This window comes from Mercenaria mercenaria, chromosome 11 (assembly GCF_021730395.1).
Source record: "Mercenaria mercenaria strain notata chromosome 11, MADL_Memer_1, whole genome shotgun sequence".
Taxonomy (NCBI): domain Eukaryota; kingdom Metazoa; phylum Mollusca; class Bivalvia; order Venerida; family Veneridae; genus Mercenaria; species Mercenaria mercenaria.
Window position 1 is genome coordinate 5854470 of NC_069371.1, and position 19161 is coordinate 5873630.

The following is a 19161-nucleotide window of genomic DNA, read 5'->3' on the forward strand; positions in this document are numbered from 1 at the left end:
AATATATTTCTTTTTCAGTTTGAATGTTATCCTCCTGAAATGAAATGTCCAAATGACAATAATTGCTATCAGAGGTGTAATGGTACCATTGAATGTGACGATCTATCCGATGAAATGAATTGCAAAAGTAAGTTTATTTTGCTTGCATTTGTTTTTATTCTATTTTTTGCTTAGATCCACCATTTCTCAATATGTTACTTTGTAAGATGCAGGTAGAAGCTTTACGTCTAGAGAATATTTTATACCCCACCAATCTGTGTTTGGGCTATAGAGGAATCACTCTGTCCCTGTCCCGTCACGTTCCGTGTCTTCTGTGGAACCAGTACAGATATCATGTTAAAATTTACATTTGAAGGATTATAATACAAGTTCACATACCTAGTCCCATAACTCTTTTTTACAAAATTACTTGCCTTATTCACTTGGTAAATTTCCCAAAATTGACATTTCTTGCCATATTTCTGAAACATATTTATGCATTTGGTTGTAACTTCACTCAACCATTTGAGGCCAAAATGAAAATTTACATGCCTACTTCCTTAACTGCCTTTTATTTTGATAAAATTACCTCCCATTTTAACTAAGAATACTTTCTCTGAACATCTCTAATACAAGTGGATATAAACTTCACACAAACTTTTAGGGTCATATTGTTAGTTTACATATTAGTATCAACTTCCATAACTCTGCATTTCATTTTGACAAAATTATTCTCCTTTATTACCGAGAAAAATAATTCAGAATCGTCAATTTCTACAAAAAACAATGAAGGCATTCCATTGAACTTCAATAATAAGCCAAGTTCATATACAAGGTCCGATAATTCTGAACTTTATTTTGACAAAATTGCTTCTAAAATATCCGGAAAGTGTTTTTTTTTTAATCCTGTGACAAAACATAGGCATCTTCACAGAACGTGGAATACACACCTCAAGTCAAGTTCCTTATGAACTCAGTGTTTTGTGATGACTTCACAAAATGGACTCCCTTTCGAATTTTCAGGGTGGTTATTGACAAAATTATGATTTTCCTTAAAAAGATCTGAAAGCAATGGAGGTATTACATTGAAACTTTAGATAAAGCTTTTGGCTCATCAGGAAGCTGAGGTAACCAGTCCTATAATGCTGAATGATTTTTGATACACCAGTGTCTCCCTTTCTAATTGTAGCTGTTTTTTCACAGTTTTGATATTAAGAAAAAGACATTAAATCTACTGCAGAAAGTCTAATATAACATTGTGAAGAGGAACTGAAAGGCTTGCGCCATAACCATAGCTCTGATCTGAATAATGATAAAAAGTATTTTTCCTTTTTTTTGCATTATTTGAAATTTGAAGAATAAATTTGTACCCACTGAAAGGATAACACATTGAAAGATAAGTCCTTTTTCTCATTTTTATACAGAATGATCTCCCTTTCTAACTGCATCTCATTTTTCACATTCTCAGTATTGAACAGAATGATGAAGATATTTTGATATTATTTGATAAAAGTTATCTCCCGTTGTACTTCTTTTCCAATAATTTTAAAGCAATAACTGACTCCACGAAAGGCAATTTTATGTGACTTCACTTAGTGACTTATATACAGGTTTGACCCGATTTTAAACTTGATCTTGCAGGTACGACAACTTCTTCGACAACTGTATCTACAACTACAAGCCTTACATCAACAACATCAGGTATTTTGGATATATATGCATAAAATTTCTTAATCAATCTTAAAGTATTACAGTGTTTCCATAGCATTTGGCATTTGTTAAATTTTGTAAGATTTTGAGATTCCCCCGATTGAGTTCCCCGGCCACATTAACGACCGAACCATGCCGAATTTGCACGAGAAACGTTGACGGTTGTCATTACTGGTAATTTACATTAGCCCTTACCCTGCTATATTTCTACAATGGATTGGTCCATCATTCAATTTGGGCAGTACCATTGACTATTTAAAGGGGTGTTCAGTGAAAATTTACTGACTGAAAAGCAAACAGTGGAGACCATGATCAGCCTTCACGGACGTGCAGGGTGATCTTGGTTCGCACTGGTCGTAAAGGCAGAATCACTTGCCGACAGCGGGCGAAAGGTTAAATCAAAACTATATTTTTCTATTATAATGCTGAAGCTTGCCAGCCGTACAAATTTATCAAGATAGTTTCAGATTTAGAGGCTGCAGTCGGATACGCTTACATGCAGGATTTCATTTTTGTTGTTAAGTCAAAATACACAGAGTGTAGTGAGACACGTATACCATATAAACTATGAATGAAGTTTTTACCTGCAACTCAGATAAAGCCATTAAGTAAATTGATTTCCTACTACTAGTATTGCACATACATGTATGGAATCGCAACAATTTTAGTATGACTCTTTAAACATTTAGACAGTGTTCACAATTATAGGCGGTTAATTATAGAATTATTTTTTTCTGGTTTTCAGGCATGTGTACCTTTAACGCATATATTTAACATAAATCCCCGAAGAGATTTACTCATGCACTGACTCCATAAAAAGATAATTTGACCCGCATCGTTTCTTGTAAACATCTTTCCGCTCTGAATGTTCATTTTTTTCAAACAATTTTACTTTTAGCAACTAAAATTTCGAAATCTTTTTTGTCGGATTTTGAATGAAGATAATCGGGTTCGAAATTATCTAAGTAAGAAAATATCACGGCGATTTATGACCTTCTTGTGTTGAATCGCCGTAAAATTCAACTCCCTCCCTCCCCATTACTCTACCATGCTTACTGTTTCAGCATCTGCCTTTATTTTAATTGCCTTGGAAGCCTGTTGGTAGAGTGCCCGCTTCAAGTGCGGGAAGTCCGTTCGCTCCCTGGTCGCGTTTTAAGATGTGTAAAATGGTACTAGTAACTTCCTCGGTTTGGGCTCAGCATTAAGAGGAAAGTACCGGGACTGGTCAGTTGTCAGTATAATGTGACTGGGTGGGCTATCATGTCACGTGTATAACGTAGGGCATTGTGCTTACTGCTACAAATAAAGACCGTCGTTTATATGACTGAAAAAATGATGAAAAAGAACAAGAACACAAACACACGCACGCACGCACAATTTACTTAATTTACTCGTAACACGTCTGAAACTCAAAAAAACAACTGATGTTGTTGAATTATTTCATACCGGCAGATAATACTGACAGAAAGAGCAGTGTACAAGAACTATAACTCTTAAATAATTGACATAAACTAAATGCTTAAGAAACTTTTGATAGGAATTCATTTAACTTTCACGAGTTTTATGACGAATAGGTAAGGAATTGCAATGTGTTTCAGCCATACCTATTGCACATATATTGAACACAATAGTTCTTAATAACACTTTATCGTCTCTAACTTACACGCATTGAATTCATTATTTAAAACTCCCCCTTCCCCTTATGGCCACCTTTTACACAAGACATTTGCCTCGACGGGGGATGGTGTGCATATCTAACGTGGCTCTTGGTGGAAAACAGTGATACCTAAGTCCGATAATGCACCTTTAAATTGTCTATTACACAGGAACAACACCTACAACACCTTGTTTGGAGGGCTTGTATCAATGTACTGACGGAACTTGTATCGAACCGCAGAAAAAATGTGATGGCAAGTGCGATTGTATTCCGTGCGTTGATGAAGATGGCTGTAGTATGTATATTTTAAATTCCGTTTAATATATTATCCCTGTCTATTGAAGGGCAATAGACTGTCGTATCTATTTTTCAAATTCCTTTTATACTATTTCTCCTGTCATTGAATTTTCAAATTGTGGTTAAGTTGTTCCCTAGTCACTGCAGAAGAGCTAAGAGTAGGTAGTTTTCAATTTCCATGTTCATTGAAGATGCGTTAGGATTTATTAGTAATTCTCAGTTCCGTTAAGCCTATTTCACTTATCCATTAAAGGTTAAGAACACTATCCCAGATATTTTAAAATTCTTTTAGGCTATGAAAGATTAACTTAGCTGTCGGAAGTATTTTCGAAACTTGCCTACCCCTTACAACTTGTTAAGATGCACACATTGTGGAGAGATCATTAACATTTCTCAGTTGAATACTTAAGCTTGTTTCATAAACGTAGTTTCAACATATAGTTCCTACATATCTTGACTATAATGCTAACTAAAGGCTGAACATTCTACAGGTTTCAACGCTCGATTTGCTAGTATTTTCTACATACGTCACATCATGATTCGTGCATTTTTATATGCCCGTTTTGAAAAATCGGACGTATTATGTAGTAGCGCGAGCGTCTGTCCGTCCGTCTGTCCGTCTGTCATAATTCGTGTCCGGAGCATAATTTTATATTGACTTTAAATTTGGCGAATAGGTAGATGGTCGTGAGACAATGTGCAGAGCGCTTAAACCGGCTCTGTAGGTCAAAGTCCAAGGTCAAAAATTGAGCTCAAAGGTTAAAACTGCCCATCATATTTCGTATACGTAGCATAACTAAATTACCATGCAAAGTATTGACTTCAAACTTTGCATGACGTAGGTGGCGATGCAATGATGTGCAGAGCACATGAACCGTGTCTGTAGGTCAAATGTCAAGGTCAAAAATTAAGCTCAATTTCAAATCTGTCCGTCATATTTAGTGTCCGGAGCATAACTTATTAACAATTCAAGGTATGGACTTACTTCAAACTTGAAATGTAGGTAGATGGTGATGAGGCTATGTGTAGAGTGCATTTACCAGGGTTTTAGGTCATAGGTCAAGGGCAAAACAGTGTCAAGTCTGTCCATAATATTTCTTGACCAGATCATAACTTAAAAAGGTATTAAATAATATCTGTAAAAAGATCCTTTGGAAGAAAAGAAAGCAAGAATACCAGACTTGGTTTGTTTGAGTCTTTCATGAGAGGTAATTAAATGTGCAACACCTCTCACGCCCCCTAGCACCGCCTTAAGCAGAACTCTATTGCACGTCCACTGAATGCACTCCATGATCCTAAAGGACCAGAACATATAACAGCACTGAATCCGATTAAAGGCATTAACACTTGGAATATAGGCAAGAGGTGATGAGGCAATGTGCAGACTGCACCAGTCTACATTACAACTACCATTAATCCACCGCCCTCCCGCCCTGCACTTCCCCAGCCCCACCCCAAAAACTATATATAGTTTCTTGCCCTTTAGTTTTCTTTCAACGTTCACACATACGCAAACACGCATGCACGCACACACATCTTGCTTTCCCGTCCCTCTTCATTACACCTCCCACAAAAATATTTACTTCACAATAGCGGGTGTTAAGTGCTGTGTGGCGGTCGTAAAAAGTCGCCCCGACTTCATCTCAGTTCTGTTATGTTTTCTGGTCCTTCGGGATCATTGATTTCAACTCGTTTAGATTTGAAGATTCAATACTACTTAAACCGGTGCTAGGGGGAAATGGCAGTGCTGCATTTTCCATTACTGCTCATGAACAGACTCAATCAATCCGAGTCTGCAATTTTCACTCTTTGTTTTGTTCTCGGTGCTTCGAGAGATCTACTTTTCAGATTATATTTAAATTTTGCTTTCGTCTTCATCTGATATTATATCCTGTCGGACGTATATTGCACCGCTTGGGGGAACTCTTTTGCTGGACGTCTCTCTAGAAAAACATATATTGTGATATGATATTGCGACGTATCAACGCTTGCTATTAATTGCTTTTGCTTTCTGAAAGCTTTATAACTTCATAAGTTTGCATCAGTGGTGCGATAAGAAAAAATAACTGTTGATATATGATATAACAATAAAACTTTGAGAAGTACATTTTAAAGTATAGACAGCAACTAGTCACGGTTTAATAAGATGCGTTTGGTAATACATGGATGTGATTGGAATATTTATAGCCTCCTCCTCAACGGGCTTTAAACACGCTTATATCTTTCATACCTAAAAGCAAATGTAAACTAACTAACACATTTGTTTCTGAATAATATCAGTCTAGGTGTTAAATGGTAATGTGTAATATTTCCATGAGACAGATAGCAGATAACTTTTTAGTGACATTAAAGGTAGATTTAGTATTGGCCATGGTTTTTAAACTAATTAATGTAGGTATCTCATTTATTCAAAGAATATAGTATAAAAAGAAAGTGTTCAAGTAATACTAGAGCAACTGAAAAAGTATTGATATTAACAGAAATAATGTATACCTCCAGCAACAACAACACCAACTACTAATACAACCGTCACAACTCCAACAACCACCTCAACACCAACAGTCACTTCATCTCCAGAAACCACTACAACTCCAACCACTACAACACCGACAACGACAACAACACCGACAATCTCGACAACAACATCAACCACTTCAACACTGACAACCACTACAACACCAACAAGCTATACAACTCCAACAACAACGGCAACACCAACAACCACTATAACACCACCAACCACTACAACACTGACAACCACCACAACACAAACAACCACTACAACACCATCAACTTCCACAACACCAACAACCACTACAACACCAACAACCACCACAACACCATTAACCACCACACCACCAACAACCACTACAACACCATCAACTTCTACAACACCAACAACCACCACAACACCAACAACCACCACAACACCAACAACCACCACAACACCAACAACCACTACAACACCAACAACAACCACAACAACACCAACAACCACTACAACACAATCAACCACCACAACACCACCAACCACCACAACACCATCAACCACTACAACACTGACAACCACCACAACACCAACAACCACTACATCATCATCAACCACCACAACACCAACAACCACACCAACAACCACCACAACACCAACAACAACCTCAACACCATCAACTACTACAACACTGACAACCACCACAACACCAACAACCACCACAACACCAACAACCACACCAACACCAACAACAACCACAACACCATCAACTACTACAACACTGACAACCACCACAACACCAACAACCACCACTACAAACACCAACAACCAACACCAACAACCACTACAACACCAACAACCACTACAACATCATCAACCACCACAACACCAACAACCACTACAGCACCAACAACCAGCACAACACCAACACCAACAACCGCTACAACACCGACAACCACTACAACACAATCAACCACTACAACACCAACAACTACCACAACACCAACAACCACTACAACACCAACACCAATAACCACCACAACAACACCAATAACCACTACAACACCAACAACCACTACGACACCAACAATCTATACAACATCAACAACCAAAACAACACCGACAACTACTACAACACCGACAACTACTACAACACCAACAACCACTACAACACCGACAACAACTACATCGCCAACAACCACTACAACACCAACAACAACTACATCGCCAACAACCACTACAGCACCGACAACCGCTACAACACCGACAACAACTACTACAACACCAACAACCACTACAACACCGACAACAACTACATCGCCAACAACCACTACAACACCGACAACCACTACAACACCAACAACAACTACATCGCCAACAACCACTACAACACCGACAACTACTACAACACCAACAACCACTACAACACCAACAACAACTACATCGCCAACAACCACTACAGCACCGACAACCTCTACAACACCAACAACCACTACAACACCAACAAGTACATGCAAGATTGTCGAAGGAATGTATGAATCTGAAAGTAAAGTAACAAAGATATATGACAAGCAAATAAATGTTACTAATGAAGATGGTGTTGACTTAATAACAAACGAATCTTCAAAGTCGTCCCTGAGACCTGGTTCTAATGAAACGTTTAAAATAGCAACGCCAAGCCCAGTGATAATGTCAGTCAACGTGAGGACAAGAACACTTGTGAATCTAACACTGGTGACTGCCAGTAACACTGTAGACTTCAAATACAAGGTGAAGTTAATATATGACAATGGAACAGCGGGACCATACACAGACCAGGTGAATATGACACATTACTGTTTTGAAAAATAGTCTTTCAGGTAGCGGATCCATTATGACATTCGGCAATACCCGTTCAGTAATGTGATTTGGCATATTCGTTTGATAATGTGTTTTGGCATATTCCTTTGATAACGTGTTTTGGCATATTTGTTTGATAATATGTTTCGGCAATATCCCTTCAATAATGTGTTTTGGCATATTCGTTTGATAATGTGTTTTGGCATATTCGTTTGATAATGTGTTTCAGCAATATCCTTTCAATAATGTGTTTTGGCAGATTCGTTTGATAATGTGTTTTAGCATATTCGTTTGAGAATGTGTTTCGGCAATATCCCTTCAATAACGTGTTTCGGCAATATCCGTTCGATAATGTGTTTCGGCATGTCCGTTTAATGATGTGTTTCGGCATGTCCGTTCAATGATGTGTTTCGGCAGGTCCGTTCGATAATGTGTTTCAGCATGTCCGTTTAGTGATGTGTTTCGGCATGTCCGTTCAATGATGTGTTTCGGCATGTCCGTTCGATAATGTTTTTCAGCATGTCCGATTAATGATGTGTTTCGGCATCTCCGTTCGATAATGTGTTTTGGCATGTCCGTTTAATGATGTGTTTCGGCAATATCCCTTCAATAATGTGTTTCGGAAATATCCGTTCGATAATGTGTTTCGGCATGTCCGTTTAATGATGTGTTTCGGCATGTCCGTTCAATGATGTGTTTCGGCATGTCCGTTCGATAATGTGTTTCGGCATGTGCGTATAATGATGTGTTTCGGCATGTCCGTTTAATGATGTGTTTCGGCATGTCCGTTCGATAATGTGTTTTGGCATGTCCGTTTAATGATGTGTTTCGGCATGTCCGTTCTGTGATGTGTTTCGGCAATATCCGTTTGATAATGTGTATCGGCATATCTGCCCGGATAAATTACAATGCCGAAATATCATAAAAAGAAACGAGTTAAATTTGTCAATCAACATTACAAGTTTGCTTCCTTATGTCAAAAAATATTCAGACACTAAACAGAGCACACAAAACCCAGAATTATCATTTCGGTACAATGGCAGTGGGTATGAATCATCGTTATCTAAAGCTCTACTTTCCTTTTAACTTTATATATGAATTGTGTATTACAATACATTTTGGAAAAGCTTGGTTACTAATTGAACGTATCTCAGCAACAAATGTTACCTTAAAAAATGGATTGGATATTTCCGTCATTCAAGGCTTTGTTTTATTGATTCATTTCAGCGTGATTATTTTAGGACTGTTTAAGTTAAGATTTCAATTATTCCTGACTTTGCTCTCTTATCTCATTTCAATTAAATCATTCAGCGCTGTATCTATGGATTAATACGAGTATTATACATTTTTGTATTTATTTCTGCAAGAGTGTGCTCGCTTACTTAATATGACAGTTCACTGACTGTATTTTATCCACAAAGATGCTTATTTAACTAAAAGGCCAGTCGCATGTATCGGTGCTTCACATCGGGTATGTTAAGTAACCAAACTTTCTATAGGCCAAGGGGTCTGTATCTAGTGGACCCCCCCCCCCCCCCCCCCCCGCTCTCTCTCTCTCTCTCTCTATTCTGAAGTGGAGGTAGGGGTGGCTTTTACTATCTCTTTAGTATAGGATGAACTGACGCCCTGAGTGGCTGCCTTTGTACATAATCCACCTTTGAACGTGTTTTCATGAAACAGCGCCATATACAGCTTGTATATTATACAATATCTCTGGGTTTTTTTCTTCTCGTTTCTGGATGAAACATCAATGAGTATTTCCGTCAAAGACCAAAGATAGTACTTACTTTCGTAAGAATCACTAAACCTTACATGATTATTAATCAGCACATGGTATTTGCTTACAGGTAGTGTTATCTCCCTTGACCCATTGAAAAAGCAAAGTTTACTCCTTGATTTGTTTAAAAAAATATTGAAAATGTTTTTAATTTAAAACGTATTATAGATAGAATCACCAAACCTCACGTAATTGTTGATTAGTACGTGGCCTTTATTTACAGGAAGTGTTATCCCCCCAATTGACCCCTTGGTTTGGTAAAAATATTAATAATGCTTATAATTCAAAAGAAGTATTTTAGGTAGAATCACCAAACCTCACATGCTTATTGATTAATTACTATTAGTACACGGCCTTTGTTCGCAGATAGTGTTATATACCTTGACCTATAAAAGTTTCCCACCATTGATTAGGTAAAAAATGAAAAATAAAATGCTGTTAGTTCAAAAAGTAGTTTAGATAGAATCATCAAATCTTACGTGTTCATTAGTTTGCACATATGTTTTGCTGACAAATAGAATTATCTCACTTGACCTAGTAAAATCAGAGATTTGCCCTTGATTTTGTAGACAAAAAAAATGTGCATATAATTCAGAAAGTATTTCACAGTCTTCACACAATTATGAATTAGCATATGTGCTTTGCTCAGTTTTAGTACTATCTCCATTAAGTCACTAAAAGCAGTGTTTCCCCTTGGTTTGGTAAGAATTATAAGTATTTTGCAGTAAATAAGTAACCTATAAACAGATCTTCATTAAACTTAATACAAAGGTAATTCATTGTAGGTCGACGGTGCACGAGCGACTTTTGTCGGGAGCATTTCAGTAACTAGTGTTATTGCCCTTTAATTATTTTACAATTCATAAAGTCCCACATGACAAAGTAATCCATGGATGCATCTTCATGAAATTTGATACAAATGTAGATCACTGAAGGGTGATTCACCTTTAATTGTTTAAAAATTAACCGATTGATGGATCTTCAATAAACTTAAAACAAATATAGATCACTTGTGGGTGAGGATTCCCCCCTTGGTTTGGTAAAAATTAGAATCAACAAACCACGACACAGTCCGTTTATATAACTTGTGTATATCAGCATTTTAAATATCTTTCAAAATATAGTCGAAATCGGAAAATAAACGCATTTCTGCAATAATGTATGCAGTGATAAGAAAGATGTTACAGATTTCCGCAACATTTTATTCGTTTCTATTTATATTGCAGTACAATGCTTCCAGCACTGCTTTCTTTAACGAAGATAATGTTGCAACAGTGGAAATTTTTATTGAGGAGTATGAAGCGCCAATATACATTGACGAACTGAGTATACATGGATGTTTCAAAGGTATATAAAATAAAATCTAACTTTTTCATGTATTTCTAGTAAAGATCAAGAATGTTCTAAATGAGTTAGATTCATAGTCATAGTTTAACGGAGTATTATGTTCATCTAAATGTCCTGCTAGAAAGCCTCTATTTCATTGCTATAATCAGTAAAAATATCAGTTTCTTTAAGCAAGTCTTTAAAAAAATTCCCGTGTAATATCTACAAACTTAGACCAAATACACAGTGTTGCAAATGAAGTTATGTTTAACTGTTTAAAGTTCCCTAAGGCCTTAAATTGTATGTTTAAAACAAATGAATCATGTGTCTATTTAGATGTTATTCATAATAATATGGTCAGAAAAAGGCTACTTTCATTACTGCATATGAACAAATGGCGTAAGAGCAATAAGGCAGATAAAAGAAACAATGGGTTCAATAAAATTGTCTGCCCTGTTAATCAATATCCAAACCTATCGAAAATAAGATTTAACAAGTAATTAATATATTACCAGTTCATAACAAAAATTGTGGCAGCCACATTATCAGTAAAGGCATTATGAGCCTTTAAATGTCTGTATGTAAGCGTGTGTAATACAGTGTAATGTATGAGCGAGCTGCCGCAGTATCAAACACTACTTTTAAAGATTTTTATGTCTGAGCTAGATTTTCTGTGATGTTACATGCCAAATGTTGTACTTCTCCTACACAGCTCTACCTACTTCAACCCCAGTACCATCAGCTACGACCCCAACAACGGCTACTACAACAACACCAACACCGCCTACATTCCCTACAACAACGACAGCTACAACAATATCAACAGCTACTCCTACCCCAAGCACTACGACCAGTTCTCCATGTGTTGACGAAGGGATGAACACAACAACTTCAAATACCACTTACATTTCTGATCAACAAATAGAAGTTACAGACATATCTGGTAACGATTTAACTGAAAACGGCAAATTAAAAAAACATTTAAGACCTGATGAAAGCAATTTTATGACAATAACAGAAAACGCTCCAGTTGTTTTGTCTGTTGATATGATAGCTAATGTTTTGACAAGTATAACGTTGATGACATGGACAGGCGATGGAACCGTCAAATATGAGGTCGTTTTGTCGTATGAGAATGGAACAGTGAAGCCATTTGGAGATTTGGTATGTTTCTCTCATTTATATACACACATGAATAAAGTTTGGGTAACTTTTGAACACATGATAGGGCATAAGAGTAAGGCTTGGTGCACATCATTTATCGGTTACAACTCTTCAGTGATGTTTTTGCCACCGATCATTCACAGGCGGTATGCCCCCGTGTTCCTTTATTTGTTTTTCTAATTGTTTTACTCTATGTATTTGTGTATAGTGTCGGTCATTTACATCATTTACACAGGCATACATTAATATATATATATACACAGATCTTTATATATGTATTTAAATTTAGACCACAATTTGATATATATATATATATATATATATATATATATATATATATATATATATATACACACACACAGATCTTTATATATGTATTTAAATTTAGACCACAATTTGTTTCTACAGTGTATATGATATTAATTCAGTTTCAAAAAATACCAAATAGTGATTCACGGAGTGAAAGCAACGTATTAGTAGATGAAGTTGTGAAGATGAAGTAACTAATAAATTTTCAGCCTGTCATAAGTAGATCCAGTATAGATCTAGCTGTGTTACAAAAATGTTAGATCTTTCAAAATGATTGACACGAAGTTCATATAGGAAAAATGAAGGTCGTGGTGAGTCTTTAAAAATCTGATATTTGAAATTTTATGTTCTTTTTTGTATTCTTTCAGCATAATGATACCGAAGTTGTCCCGATTAATCAGGATAACGTCCAAAATGTGAATTTCACCCTCACGGATTATGTGCCGCCAATTGATATCAAGCTAAGCATTATTGGGTGCTTTAACAGTATGTATATTTGTTTCATGACGGGCCTTTCAGCAATAAAACTACATCTTCTTATGGTACATAGATCTAACGTAGGTGTTTTGTATTTCGGTTGTTATGGCATTATTAATATCATTAAATTGTAAAATATCGTAGAATTTGTTTTGTCTTGGATAACTTTAAAACAATATTGTAGTTTCTATTTTCTGGATGAACATAAGAAGTTATTTAAGAAATTATAAGTTCCCAGGTGTGATTTATCGTAGAATAACCCGAGCTTTGAGTTCTTATGCGTAAGAATATATCACGTAGGCCTTAGTGATATATTGTTTCGCATAAGAACGAAAAACTCGGGTTATTCTACGATAAATCACACCTGGGAACTCATTATTTCGATTCTAACACGACATACTAGTATAAACAGTGTTAGAAAAAATGGTAACTGCTTTTACGACCGTGCTACGCACCTGGATCGGATGACGTCATTGCACGCGAGTGGTTTATTGCAGAATATCCCGAGATAGATTTTGCTGTATATGTATGTAGGTTATTTGCTGATCATGTTAGAATTTACAGTACATGTATTTCAAACTATTTATTATGCACTCATTGTACCATGCCACTAATATAGGTTTTCTCATGGAGTGGCCCGTTATCATGCATATATATCAAATGTTTTATAACATTTAATTATTATGGTAAGATCTAGTATTTTATTGTATGTTTGATGTCAAATGAAAACAAATGTATTGTGACTTTTTTGTAACATGATTTCGCAGAACACACAAGTTTTAGAAGATCTCTGAGTTTGAAACTTAGACTATAAAATGCTAAATTTTCAGTCTGCCCTGACACTGTCTTATACGGAAAGATTGCAAGGAAATATACAGGAATATTCATTTTGCTGCTAATGAATGATAAAGTAAAATTTCGGCAATCTAAATATGCTTTAGACAAAGTTGTTTCTGTTTTTAAGTTCAGGTTTCAGAAGTTAAACGTTGATGAATACGGGCCTCAATATAAACTTCTTCAAGCATTTAAATTACCGAAAATTGATTATGATAAGGTAGCTTATGGTTTAGTGTACTCATTATAGGAACCATTCAGTTTTCAAATGTTTAAAATAGACTTTCAGTGGCAACGGATTTAGTATTTTTAGAAATATAACGTTATATGCAATACTGCAAAATAAGTTTTTTCTTTCACAGTAGGGGGCATATAATTACAGATAATAATTATGCAGAAAATAGCTTTTCCATTAAAAGAAAATAGAATCTGTTCTAGATTTCGCCACTTCTAAATCACTGTGTTTTGTATGAATATCATAAATATATAAAAGTAAGTAGATTCTACGTCACGGCGGCATGAGAATCGGCAGAATCACTAAAAGTATGTCAACATAACTGGAAAACTATTTATCCAGCATAACTCAAATATAGCGGGATAAAAATGGTATAATTTTATCAGCACAACAAAAATACAAATGCAAGTAAGAGACAATATTTGCCAGTATAAGGCACATAAAATGAATTGAAACAGAGATTGAGGTATATGTATATGTACGCATACGTTATAGAAAATCCTATGAGTAATAATATATACACAAGAGCATAGAAAATAATGTAAGTAATAACATATACGCAAACGTAAAGAGGAACATATGAGCATTAACATAAACGCCTGCGTGTAGAGCATCATAATTATAATATACGCCAACACAAAACACCAGAAAGTAATAACATATACTCTAACGTATAGAAAATTCTATCACCAACGTATAGAAAAACATATAACTAATTATATAAAGGCCTACGTATAGAAAATCATAAAGGTAATAACAAGCATGCTGAACAGTTTAAAAAATGTTATTCGAGTTGCTCACTTAAACCTCCAGATTTAATTTTGCAACAACATTACTAACGTATACGGCGAAGCTGTGTATTAAATTTTTAACCTGATATGCTTATTGAAATAAATAATGAGTGCTACACTACGCAAACCCTAATAAAACCGACACCTCTGTTTTATCGCATAATTACTGAAAGTTGATTAATCAGTCAGTATCATTTTATATACTTTATGGGGAATGATTTTTGTAATCAATCATATAAATGTCAGTAAGGAAATCAGGACATTATTTGATTGCTTCCAGACAAGATGATTTATTGCAATGTATATTTCTTCATTAAACACAGTTACAGAAGAACCGCCTGTGACAAGTACAACCTCAGTATCGACTTCAACAACCAGTACAACACCAACGACAACAATAACACCAACGACCACATCAACAACAACAATATCCACTACAACACCAACAACTACTACAACACCGACAACGACTACAACACCATCAACGACTACAACACCGACAACTACTACAACACCGACAACTACTACAACACCGACAACTGCTACAACACCGACCACTACAACATCGACAACCACTACAACACCAACAACCACTACAACACCAACAACAACACCGTCTACAACACCAACAACCACAACAACACCAACAACAACACCGTCTACAACACCAACAACTACTACAACTCCAACAACCACTACAACACCAACAACCACTACAACACGAACCACTACCACTACACCAACCATTACCACTACACTAACAACGACCACGCCAACAACTACCACTACACCAACTTCTACAACACCAACAACTACCACCACACCAACGACTACCACTACACCATCTACCACAACGCCAACAACTACCACTACACTAACTACTACAACACCAACAACTACCACTACACCAACAACTACCACTACACCAACCACGACAACGCCAACAACTACCACTACACAAACCACGACAACGCCAACAACTACCACTACACCAACCACTACCACTACACCAACTTCTACAACACCAACAACTACCACCACACCAACGACTACCACTACACCATCTACCACAACGCCAACAACTACCACTACACTAACTACTACAACGCCAACAACTACCACTACACCAACCACTACCACTACACCAACTACTACAACACCAACAACTACCACTACACCAACCACTACCACTACACCAACTACCACTACACCAACAACTACCACTACACTAACTACTACAACACCAACAACTACCACTACACTAACTACTACAACACCAACAACTATCACTACACCAACAACTACCACTACACCAACCACGACAACGCCAACAACTACCACTACACAAACCACGACAACGCCAACAACTACCACTACACAAACCACGACAACGCCAACAACTACCACTACACCAACCACGACAACGCCAACAACTACCACTACACAAACCACGACAACGCCAACAACTACCACTACACCAACCACTACCACTACACCAACTTCTACAACACCAACAACTACCACCACACCAACGACTACCACTACACCATCTACCACAACGCCAACAACTACCACTACACTAACTACTACAACGCCAACAACTACCACTACACCAACCACTACCACAACACCAACAACTACCACTACACCAACTACTACAACACCAACAACTACCACTACACCAACCACTACCACTACACCAACTACCACTACACCAACCACTACCACTACACCATCTACCACAACGCCAACAACTACCACTACACCAACAACTACCACTACACAAACCACGACAACGCCAACAACTACCACTACACCAACCACTACCACTACACCAACTTCTACAACACCAACAACTACCACCACACCAACGACTACCACTACACCATCTACCACAACGCCAACAACTACCACTACACTAACTACTACAACGCCAACAACTACCACTACACCAACCACTACCACAACACCAACAACTACCACTACACCAACTACTACAACACCAACAACTACCACTACACCAACCACTACCACTACACCAACTACCACAACACCAACAACTACCACAACACCAACAACTACCACAACACCAACTTCAAAAACTACCACCACACCAACAACTACCACCACACCAACAACTACCACTACACAATATACCACAACACCAACAACTACCACTACACCAACTACTACTACACCAACAACTACCAATACACCAACCACTACCACTACACCAACTACCACAACACCAACAACTACCACTACACCAACTACTACAACACCAACAACTACCACTACACCAACTACCACTACACCAACAACTACCACAACACCAACTTCTACAACACCAACAACTACCACTACACCAACTTCAACAACTACCACCACACCAACAACTACCACTACACAATATACCACAACGCCAACAACTACCACTACACCAACTACTACTACACCAACAACTACCAATACACCAACCACTACCACTACACAAACTACCACAACACCAACAACTACCACTACACCAACTACTACAACACCAACAACTACCACTACACCAACCACTACCACTAAAACAACTACCACTACACCAACTTCTACAACACCAACAACTCCCACTACAACAACCACGACAACACCAACAACTACCACCACACCAACCACTACCACTACACCAACCACGACAACGCAAACAACTACCACTACACCAACTACCACAACGCCAACAACTACCACTTTCACCACTGCAACGAGCACTACTTTTTCACCATGTGTTGATGAAGGAATGAACACAACAAATCCAGAAAATATTACATACATTTATGATGAGTATATAGTAGTTGAAGACCAATCAGGTAACGATTTAACTAAAAACGGCAAGAACACAAAGAATTTAAGGCCAGATGTCACTGGTTACATGAAAATAGATGTACAGGCTCCAGTTACTGTGACTGTTGGACTGAGCGCAAGTGTTTTGACAAATCTTGCATTGTTGACAGAGGAGAATGGGACCGTCAATTATGAGTTATTCTTATCGTTTGAGAATGGGACAGAGCAGACATTCGGAGATCTGGTAAAATTTTATATTTATTCTTCATATATGATAATGTTTGCAATTATTTATATTCATGAATATTTACGAACAAAGCGGCAAGCAAATACAAACACTCGTGTATATCAAGCGGTATTATGCAAAAGTATAACCAACAAGTTAGATCTATAAGGTTGTCTTACTGTATTTTTTGATGTTGAAACTCAATATGTACCGATTCTTCTATATTGGAAGAAAAGATTTTGCTATAATATTATGTTATTGTGAAAAGCATCGGTAACATTCAAGTTCTGTTACAGTGGCACACATGTCTACAGAATTCTGTTAAGGATATCTCTTTGTGAGAAATATCTGATCTCAAACAAATATATGATATATGTCTTTGTAATTCTGAAATCTCTGTATAACTGTAACGGTTTTGTACTGCAGTTCACAGGTAGTTACCAGTTAAATCAAAAAGTGTTGTGATAAAGGGCGTTTCGATCGGAATCAATGAAATAACGAAACTTTTTTATTGTCGAAAATCCTATAGGTTTGGGCGAAGTTACTAATAAAACTTTTTTTTCATTAATTTATTGAATTTGTAATTTTGTCTGATTCACAAAACTACTGTATTGATGTGTTTTAAAGATTTAGTTGTTTTTAAACTTCATATGTCATTAATCTTTCTTGTATTCTTTCAGCATTATGCTTCCGAAGTTGTCAAGATAAAACAGAATGACATCAAAAAAGTGGCATTCAACCTCACCAAATTTACGCCGCCAATTAAAATCAAATTAAGCATTATTGGATGCTTTAATCGTAAGTATATTTAAACCTCATAGAAAAAACAAAATTATGTACATTGGTGTCATGTGTGTGTGTCTTCGGGTTTACCGTCTTTTTTCAACAATTTCTCAGTCATATAAACGACGGTGTCTACTTGTAGCAGTGAGTACAATGCCCAACTTTACATTGCTGCCTCACTGGTATATCATGCCGTAGACACGTGACATGATACCCCACCCAGTCACATTATACTGACACCGGGCTGACCAGTCCTAGAATTTACTTCATAATACTGAGCGCCAAGCGAGGAAGTTACTAGTAACATTTTTACGTCTTTGATATGACCCTGCTAGGGATCGAACCCACGACCTCCCGCACTCGAAGCGGGCGCTCTACCACTAGGCTACCGAGGCGGTCACATTGGTGATATAATCGTTATATATTCTAGTTAAGGTAGA

At 37.0% G+C, this 19161-nt stretch overlaps 1 protein-coding gene across 1 annotated transcript in view; it reads left to right on the forward strand.

Annotated features, from left to right (window-relative positions):
• LOC123531345 (mucin-16-like) overlaps nucleotides 1-19161 on the forward strand; it is a 155823-nt gene that overhangs the window by 81834 nt on the left and 54828 nt on the right. The window contains 10 exon segments of the mRNA XM_053518371.1: nucleotides 19-127; nucleotides 1621-1680; nucleotides 3516-3641; nucleotides 6143-6954; nucleotides 6957-7949; nucleotides 10974-11094; nucleotides 11786-12237; nucleotides 12915-13032; nucleotides 15207-17956; nucleotides 18619-18736. Of these exon segments, the coding sequence (XP_053374346.1) occupies nucleotides 19-127; nucleotides 1621-1680; nucleotides 3516-3641; nucleotides 6143-6954; nucleotides 6957-7949; nucleotides 10974-11094; nucleotides 11786-12237; nucleotides 12915-13032; nucleotides 15207-17956; nucleotides 18619-18736 (5659 nt within the window).